Here is a 10,026-nt window from a genome sequence, read left to right as displayed (position 1 = left end):
AGCCCTGGGGCCAGTACAGACTGGACGGGATATAAAGAACATCCTCTATACTGCTGCTGGAGAGAAAGGCCCCACTTGGAGTTTGTGGCAAAGAGCCTCAGGAGAGACCCAAGGCCGACCCCTGGGATTCTGGAGTCGATCATATAAGGGGTCTGAAGAGTGCTACACTCCAACTGAGAAGGAGATCTTAGCCGCGTATGAGGGGGTTCGGGCTGCTTCCAAAGTAGTTGGGACTGAAACACAGCTCCTTTTGGCACCTCGACTGCCAGTGCTGAACTGGATGTTCAAAGGACAGGTTCCCTCCACCCATCATGCTACCGATGTCACCTGGAGCAAGTGGATTACACTGATTACACAGCGAGCGCGAATGGGAAACCTCAATCGTCCAGGAATCCTAGAGGTAATCATGGACTGGCCTGAAGATAAAAGGTTTGGAACATCACCAGCAGAAGAGGTATCACGTGCTAAAGAGGCCCCACCATACAATGAATTACCAGAAAATGAAAAGAAATATGCCCTATTCACTGACGGATCATGTCGCATTGTAGGGAAGCATCGCAAATGGAAAGCTGCTGTATGGAGCCCCACACGACAGGTTGCAGAGGCCACTGAAGGTAAGGGAGAATCAAGTCAGTTTGCAGAGGTAAAAGCTGTTCAGCTGGCCTTAGATGTTGCTGAATGGGAGAGGTGGCCAATGCTGTATCTTTATACTGACTCATGGATGGTGGCAAATGCCTTATGGGGGTGGTTACAGCGGTGGGAACAAAATAACTGGCAACGGAAGGGTAAATCTGTTTGGGCCACTGAACTATGGAAGGACATTGCTGCCCGAACAAAGAATATGGTTGTGAAGGTGCGTCACATGGATGCACATATGCCCAAAAGTCGGGCTACTGAAGAACAACAAAACAACCATCAGGTAGATAAAGCTGCTAGAATTGAGGTGGCTCAAATCGACTTGGACTGGCAGAATAAGGGCGAATTATTTCTAGCTCGATGGGCTCATGAGACCTCAGGTCATCAAGGAAGAGACACGACATATAAGTGGGCCAGAGACCGAGGGGTGGACTTAACCATGGACACTATTGCGCAGATTATTCATGATTGTGAAACATGTGCCATGATTAAACAAGCCAGAAGGATGAAACCTCTCTGGGAGGAAGGGCGATGGCAAAAGTATAAATATGGGGAGGCGTGGCAGGTTGATTATATCACCTTGCCACGATCTCGCAGTGGTAAGTGTTATGTACTCACTATGGTAGAGGCAACCACTGGGTGGCTTGAAACATACGCAGTACCCCATGCTACTGCTCGAAACACCATATTAGGTCTTGAGAAACAAGTCCTATGGCGACATGGCACCCCAGAAAGAATTGAATCTGATAATGGGACACATTTCAAAAATTCCCTTATAAATACTTGCGCCAAAGATCATGGCATTGAGTGGATTTATCATATTCCCTACCATGCACCAGCTTCTGGTAAAATTGAACGATATAATGGGTTGTAGAAAACTATGTTGAAAGCAATGGGTGGTGGAACATTTAAGCACTGGGAGAAGAATCTGGCTGAAGCCACTTGGTTGGTGAATACTAGAGGATCTGTCAATCATCATGGTCCTAGCCAATCTAGCCCCCTACACACTATAGAGGGAGATAAGGTCCCTGTTGTACATGTAAAGAACATGTTGGGAAAAGCTGTTTGGGTCCTTCCAGCCTCTGGAAAGGGCAAACCTGTCCGTGGAACTGTCTTTGCTCAGGGACCTGGGTGCGCTTGGTGGGTGGTGCAGAAGGATGGGGATATTCAGTGTGTACCACAAGGGAATTTGATGCTGGGGGAGTGCAGTCAGTAGTTCTATGTATATATATGTATATAGACCTTTGTGTGTAATGCATTTTAATTATTGTTTATTTGTATATAGATACGTTTTCTAAGCAAGATATAGTGATGTCCAATAAGGGGTGGAGTGTCATGGTTTTGTAATTTTTTTTTATTGCTACTCCACATATCACAGTTAGTAAAACAAGGTTTCCTCCCTCGGTCTTTGCTGCTGCTATGTTTCTTTCCTTGTGCCAAACTCCCATCTCCCTACCCTGCTTCCATTTCCCTTCCCATTTGTTGGGGGCCAGGGACCCGCAGGCCTACTGCCCTCTCTGTCACGGACACAGACTGATCTAGATAACTCCATGACAGTGCCAGCAAGGAAACCAGCCCTGGCACTGCCGTTCATATTGCTGGCTATTGACTGCTGTCCAGGAGTGCTGCTGTAGAGACAACAGGACTGTTGTCAGACACACAAGGCCTTCAGGCCTGCACAAATGAGAGGACCTGAGAGCACTGTGGCCGTGTAAATGGAGCAGGATTGAAAAGAGCACATTGTGCTGCAGTCTGTGGCTGTAAATCCCCCAGACCCAGACAAGGTAGGAAGAGAGAAAAGCTAAGGAAATGTCTATTTTTAAAACTTTTTATTTATCTTTTAACCTGTTCAGGGAAGCTGGTTCCATGTTTACATGAGCTCCTGGAGAAAGAAAATGGAAATTAGGGAGGGAAGAAGTAGTGAAATAAATTGCAACTTATATGTAGATTACTGTATCACAAAAAATCAAAAATACAAACATGAATAAAACATAATGAACTACCACTGGGAATTGTGTGAAGAAGATGTGCAATTTACAGAAGTTGGAAAAGCTTGTTCTGAAACACCTTCCTGAGAGCATTCTTGATCTCCCTGTTTCTCATGCTGTAGATGAGGGGGTTCAGAGTTGGAGGAACTACCGAGTAGAGAACTGCCACCATATGGTCAATGGATGGGGAGGAGACGAAGTGGGGCTTCAGGTAGGCATAGAAGACAGTGCTGAGAAAGAGGGAGACCACGACCAGGTGAGGGAGGCATGTGGAGAAGGCTTTGTGTCGTCCCTGCTCAGAGGGCATCAACAGAACAGCAAGGAAGATCTGCACATAGGACACAACTATGAAAACAAAGCACCCAAAGACTAAGCAGGCAACAAAAATGGTAAACACAACTTCCCTGAGATTTGATTCTGAGCAGGACAGCCTGAGGATCTGGGGGACTTCACAGAAAAACTGGTTGACAACATTGCCTTGGCAGAGAGGCAGTGAAAACGTACTGGCAGTGTGCAGCAGGGAATTGAGAACCCCAGCGCCCCAGGCAGCTGCTGCCATGGTGGCACAAGCTCTGCTGTCCAGAAAGGTTCCATAGTGCAGGGGCTTGCAGATGGCAACGTAGCGGTCATAGGACATGATGGTGAGAAGGGAATACTCTACAGTGATGAAGAAGAAAAAGAAAAAGACCTGTGCAACACATCCTGCGTAGGAGATGGCCCTGGTGTCCCAGAAGGTGTTGGCCATGGCTTTGGGGAGAGTGGTGGAGATGCAGCCCAGGTCGAGGAGGGCCAGGTTGAGGAGGAAGAAGTACATGGGGGTGTGCAGGCGGCGGTCGCAGGCTACGGCTGTGCTGATGAGGCCGTTGCCCAGGAGGGCAGCCAGGTAAATGCCCAGGAAGAGCCAGAAGTGCAGGAGCTGCAGCTGCCGCGTGTCTGCCAACGGCAGCAGGAGGAACTCGCTGACGGAGCTGCTGTTGGGCATCTGCTGTTCCTGAGCTTGGAGTCCTGCTCAGAGTGCAGAAGATAATGACAAGTCCAGACCATTCTCAGAGACACTCCTTCTGCTATACTATAAAAGTTCTTCTTTCCCTTTGTAAAATGTTCATTTTACTCCAGAACTTGAAGTTATTTTCATGAGCTTCACCATCCCTTAAGGAGTAGAAGATCAGAGAGCTCTTTCTTTCTTCTCATTTCATAATTGTATTTCTGCCTCCTGTCTATTTTCCTCTTTACTACAACATCTCTTCTTGACGCCAGCCCAAGCCTCTGTGCACTTCAACTTCTCTTAGAGAAATAAGCCTATTTGCAGGTAACTATTAATATCTGCAGAAAAGAGAACTGAAACTGATTGTATTCTTTTAGGAAGGAGAGGCTGATACTACGTTCTGTATGACTGTGCGGAAAACAACCGAGGGATTGAAGAAATGCTGGGGAGTCTCAGAGCTGTGTTCAAATTTGTCTGCTCCTTTTAGATTTCTCCCACCAATCCTCTTACCTTCCATAGAATAGGAAATGGAAAATCCCTGCCTTGTTTGTCCACTTGCAAAGAACCCTCAGAAACAAAACAGTAAAGAAACATGCAGTGCCTGCAACCAGATCTGCTATGGGATGTCCCACATTTATATAACCCTCTATTAAAAGCAGCTGCATTACCTACTGCAAGAGACTTACCGTGTCGTGGTCTGTGAGCAATGCTCCTGCAGTGAGCTCACAGCCCACTCACACTGTACACATCCTGTAATCTCTCTCCAGTTTCTCTCTTCTTTTTCTGTCAGCTGCAGGCTGTGCTGTGCACAAGAGCTGCTCCTGGGCACAGCTGTGTCTCTGCCGCACCACCTACTTTTATGAGCTCCCTGTGTCCCAGGAGCCTGGCCCAGCTGAGCAGCAGAGGATGTCATGTTTATCCTTCCCACTCCTCTCCCTTGAGATTTCCCTACATCTTCATGGTCAACAGCTCCTGAAAGACAACAGCATCATAACAGTACATTAAAATCTGTTGAATTTAACACCAGATTTCAAGTGGTCATTGACTAATTTCTGACATGTGATGAGGCCTCCCAGAGAGTGTTTGCTGAAACAAAAAGGAGCACACAGACAGGGACAGGATATCATAGAATCATAGAATCACCAAAGTCGGAAAAGATGTAAAAGATCATCCAGTCCAACTGTTCACCTATCACCAATAGCTCCAACTAATCCATGTCCCTCAACACAACGTCCAATGATCCCTGGAACACCTCCAGGGTTGGTGAATCCACCACCCCCCTGGGCAGTCCATTCCAGGTCCCAAAGTGCAGGACGTGGCATTTGGTCTTGGTGAACCTCATCCCATTGGCTTCAGCCCAGCTCTCCAGCCTGTCCAGATCCTTCAGTAGGTCCTTGATAATGCCAGACAGATCCACACTCCCAGCCAATTTGGTGAAATCAGCAAACCTATATAGGATGCACTCAATGCCCTCATCCAGGTCATCAATAAAGATATTGAAGATGACAAGCCTGTTCCAGTGCTCCATCACCCTCACTATAAAGAAGTTCTTGCACAAATTCGTGTGGAACTTCCTATGCTCCAGTTTCTGTCCATTTCCCCTAATCATGTTTCCACACACTGACATCAGGACACCCAGGTCCCTCTCTGCACAGCTCCTCTCCAGCAGCTCATCCCCCAATCTGTCTCGGTGCATGCAATTATTCCTCCCTAAGTGCAAGACTCTACACTTGCTTTCGTTAAACCTCATCTGGTTTCTTACCGCCCAGTTCTCCAGCCTGTCCAGGTCTTGCTGAATGGCAGCACAGCCTTCAGGCATGTCAGCCAGCCTTCCCAACTTCTTACCATGAGCAAACTTGCTGAGGGTGGCCAGTATCCCCTCGTCAAGGTGAGTGATGACAAAGTTGAACAAGACTGGACCCAGAACTGACTCCTGGGGAACACCGCTACTTACAGGTCTCCAACCGTACTCTGCACTGCCAGCGACGACCCTCTGTGCTCTGCCAGTCAGCCAGTTCTCAACCCACCTCACTGTCCACTCATCTATCCCACACTTCCTCAGCTTTCTTATAAGGATGTTGTGGAGGGGCAGTATTAAATGCCTTGCTGAAATCAAGGTAGATGACATCCATTGCTCTCCTCCCATCCACCCAGCCATGGAAAATGTCATAGAAGGCTACCAGGTTGGTTGAGCATGAACTCCCCTTGGTGGACTCATGCTGACTATTTCTGATAACTTCCTTTTCTTCCAGTTGTCTGGAGATGGCATCCAGCACAACCTGTTCCATTAACTTTCCTGGGACAGAGGTGAGGCTGCCTAGCCCATAATTGCCTGGATCTTCCTTCTTGCCTTTTTTGAAGGCCAGAGTGACACTGGCTATTCTCCAATCTTCAGGAACCTCCCCGATCTCCAAGGCCTCTTGGATGATAGCGGTTCAGCAATCACCTCTGCCAGCTCCCTCAGCACCCGTGGATGCACCCCATCAGGTCCCATGGATTTATGAACATCGGTGTGGCCTAGGCACTCACAGACCAGCTCTCCCTGACTAAAGGCAAGTCCTCCATTCCCCACACCCTCTCACTAAGCTTCAGGGTCTGGGATTCCTGAGGGAGAGCTTTTACACTAAAGACAGAAGCAAAGTAGGCCTTCAGTATCTCCACCTTCTCAACATCCCCCATTACCAGAGCATCCCTCTCACTTAGTAGGGACCCACAGTCTCACTAGTCTTCCTTTTACTCTTTACATACTTTAAAAAGCCTTTTTATCTATCCTTTTTAATGATTGTCAACCCTTTTATTTAATACTATGTTCTGCCTGTGAGGAAATGTGTGAGGGAGGTGGGCCAATCAGTGCTGGTTCTGTGGCATGGTGTTTATAACTGAAAAATACAGACTGTTAATGGAAAGATTTATGGTATTTAGGGTGCTTATGGGAACTGAAGAACTGTATTGTTTGACAAACTGTTTTGATGGTATAAGAAAGTGTAATTGTTAATGGCATATGGAAGTTTGCTTGAGGGAATGTGGAAGTGTATCTGAGCATACAAATAGAGGAAGAGTTTACAGAGGAAAAAGGGTTAAAGTGAGTTTACCTGCACTGACGTGAGAGCAACACCCTGCACCACTGCTCTGTGAGCTGAGCAGAGAAGAGTGGAGACACAGTCCCCATGTATCAGGTAGTGTTATTCTACTTACCAAATGGATGAGCTCAGAACAGAAGAGGCAGATCTTCCTCTCTGCTCCATCTGTGGCATACTCCAGAGTTAAAGGCATTGCAAAGCTATGGCACATCTGCTTTTTTTCAATAATGACACCTTAGTTCTCATTTCAATTGCATCTAAATAAGTCTCTCTCCAGTGCCTGGTAAAAATATGGAGAAAATGATGGTGGGAGTTATGGAAAAACAGCTGAAAGACAATTCTGTCATTGGTCACAGCCAACACAAGATCCCAAGGGGAATGTCCTATTTAATTTTAGGTCCTTTTATGACACCTATATCCATTTAGCTGAACAAGGGAAGCCAGCTGATGTTGTACTTGAGCATTTCAGTAGAGCTTTTGATACTGTTTCTCGCAGCACCCTTCTGGACAGAATGTCCTGCATATGGCTAGACACAAACCTAACGTGGTGGGTAAGCAGTTGGCCAGTAGGTCAGGCCCAAAGAATTATAGTCAGTTTTTTCCATCAGGCTGGTTGATGGTCACTGTCAGGGTTCCCCAGGGCTCTATTTTAGGGCCACTTCTCTTTCATGTTTTTGTGGATGACTTGCATGCAGGACTAGAAGAAGTTCTGAGCAAGTTTGCTGATAAGACCAGATGAGGAGGTGCTGTTGCCTCCACTGAGGGTGGAGAGGACTTGCAGAGAGATGTGGACAAGTCAGAGAAGTGGGTACCAGTTGGTACTAAGCACCAAGTACATAAAGTATAACAAGAACAAGTGCCTGATTGTGCACCTGGATAGGGGCAACCCTGGACATACACACTGGATATGTCCCATACTGGATATGGGACACTAGGGAGTGGTCTGACTGAAAAGAACTGGGGGTCCTGCTCAGCATCAAATTGAATGTGAGTCAGCAGTGTGCCCAGGCAGCCAGAAAGGCTGTCGGTCCACAAGAGTGCATCAAGCAAGGTATTGACAGCTGGGTGAGGGAAAGGATTATCGCTGTCTGCTCTGCAATGCTGCAACCTCACCTGGAGCACTGAGTGCATTCTGGGTACTGCAGAACATAAGGGACATCAAACTATGGGAGGGTGCGCAATGGAGGGCACTGGAACTGAGAGATCTGAAGTTCAGGGTTTAATTGGGATTGAGATCAGATATGTCTTTCATTTAAAACCATACAGACCTCCAACTCACTGCCCCAGGAAGGATCCTTAGTCAGCATGAGATCCTCCCTGCCAAGTGTCTGGGGATCAGGTCTTGGCCTGTCTGCTTCATAAGACAAAGGAGGGGTTTCTCAGCATCAGAGCCACCAAGCCAGTACTTTTGCCTGCCTGTAGTCATGGCTTCCAATTATCTGCTCTAAGAAGTCCCTTGGAAAGCTTGCTTGTTAATGGCCCTCAGAGAGCCCATTAATACTCCAAGAAACGTCACTGTTTCTTCTGACTTTGTCTTGTTGAGTACTCTGTGCAAACTTCTCTCTGCACTGGAGGCTGATGGACTCAGCATCAAATGCACCCTGTGGCCCATTATAACCTTAAGAGCCTCCTGTGCTGTGTGTCTTCCTGTCATCTTCTTCAGGTTTTCAGAATTTGTTCAGCAAAATGGAGATATATCTGGACAGAGCTTAAAGAGGAAGAATCCAGCAGACATTTATTATCTATTATATTTCAGTTTAATCAAAACATTAATTAAGCACTGCGCAATTGATTTCAATCCTGGATGTCCCCAATGAACTCTATTCTGTTACTGTGTGGACAAAAGTCCTTCTTAACCTCCCCACCCCACTTCTATTCACACTGGCCCCATGGGGCTCGCATCACTTTTCTTCACATCACTCTTCTCCTCTGCCGTCACCCACTCAGTGTTTAACCTCCTTTGCACCAACTCCCACTGGCTTTCCTCAGAGAACCAGCTGCACAAGGAAAAGGGAAGATTTCTCTTTTTATTTGGCCAGCAAATGGAAGGAAACGTGATGCAATTGAATGAACAGTAAAACACAGTGATCAACTGCATGCCATGTCCAAGCTGTGTCTATTGAGTTTTATCTTTCACAGGGAATATTTGTACAAGAAATGAGTTAGACGCAGATAAGAAGGGATAGATAGAATCACGGTGAAGGAGTTGACAACAGAGTCCATCAGACTTTTGAGGAATGGAGCTCTTTTTGTTAACAGAGAAGGTCTGGTGGGGTATGTAAAGATTGGAGGCCTTCTGGGACAAAGTGATCATGAAATGCTATATTTCTCGATCCTTGTTGAACTGGAGGGCGGACTTAGGACTGTGGTTGAGAGGGTCACCTGGGGGGTAACTTTGGAGAGTGTGGGCGCCCAGGAAGGCTGGGAATACTTTAAGGAAATTGTCCTAAAGGTGCAGGAGCTGACTGTCCCAAAATCACAAAAGATGAGCCGATGGGCGAGGAGGCTGGGCTGGCTGACCAGGGGTCTTTGGCTTGATCTCAAGAACAAAAGAGAGTTTATGATCTCTGGAAGAGTGGGTGAGCTACTTATGAGGATTGCAGGTATGTAGTGAGGCTGTGCAGGGAGAAAATTAAGAAAACCAAGGCGCAGCTAGAACTGAGCTTGGCTGCTAAGGTTAAGGAGAATAGTAAATATTTTACAAACACATCAATGGCAAGAGGAAGGCTAGGGAAAATCTCCATTCCTTGTTGGATACTGAGGGCAACTTGGTCACCAAGGATCAGGTTAAGGCTGAGGTACTTAATACCTTCTTTGCTTCGGTCTTCAATAGTAACACTTGTAACTCCCTGGGAACACAGCCCCCCTTGCTGGTAGATAGGAAGAGGGAACAGAACGAGCCCTGCATGATCCACGACGAGATGGTTCTGGATGTTCAAAAGCTGGATGTTTACAAGTCCATGGGTCCGGATGGTTTGCACCCTAGAGTGCTGAGGGAGTTGGCAGATGTGGTTGCCAAAACACTCTCCATCATTTTTCGGTGGTCATGGCTGACTGGGGATGTCCCGATGGATAGGATGCTGGCGAATGTGATGCCCACCTTCAAAAAGGGCCAGAAAGATGATCCTGGCACTTACAGGCCCATCAGTCTCACCTCGGTGCCTGGGAAGGTTATGGAAAGGATAATCTCGGGTATCATCATGGATCAACTAAAGGTCAGCCAGGGGATCAGGCCTAGACAGCATGGGTTTATGAACGGTAGATCCTGTCTGACTAACCTGATTTCATTCCATGACAAGGTGACCCACTTGGTAGATGAAGGTAAGGCTGTCTATGT

At 47.0% G+C, this 10,026-nt stretch overlaps 1 protein-coding gene across 1 annotated transcript; it reads right to left on the bottom strand.

Annotated features, from left to right (window-relative positions):
• Nucleotides 1-2,670: 2,670 nt before the first annotated feature.
• LOC107307703 (olfactory receptor 14J1-like) lies at nt 2,671-3,606 on the bottom strand. Its single transcript, XM_015851220.3, has one exon. The coding sequence runs from the start codon at nt 3,604-3,606 to the stop codon at nt 2,671-2,673; it is 936 nt and encodes a 311-aa protein (XP_015706706.2).
• Nucleotides 3,607-10,026: the final 6,420 nt, after the last annotated feature.

The sequence above is a fragment of the Coturnix japonica genome, chromosome 30 (assembly GCF_054131305.1).
Source record: "Coturnix japonica strain WE chromosome 30, WE-NBRP24, whole genome shotgun sequence".
NCBI lineage: Eukaryota > Metazoa > Chordata > Aves > Galliformes > Phasianidae > Coturnix > Coturnix japonica.
This window is presented reverse-complemented; position numbering and strand designations above follow the sequence as displayed.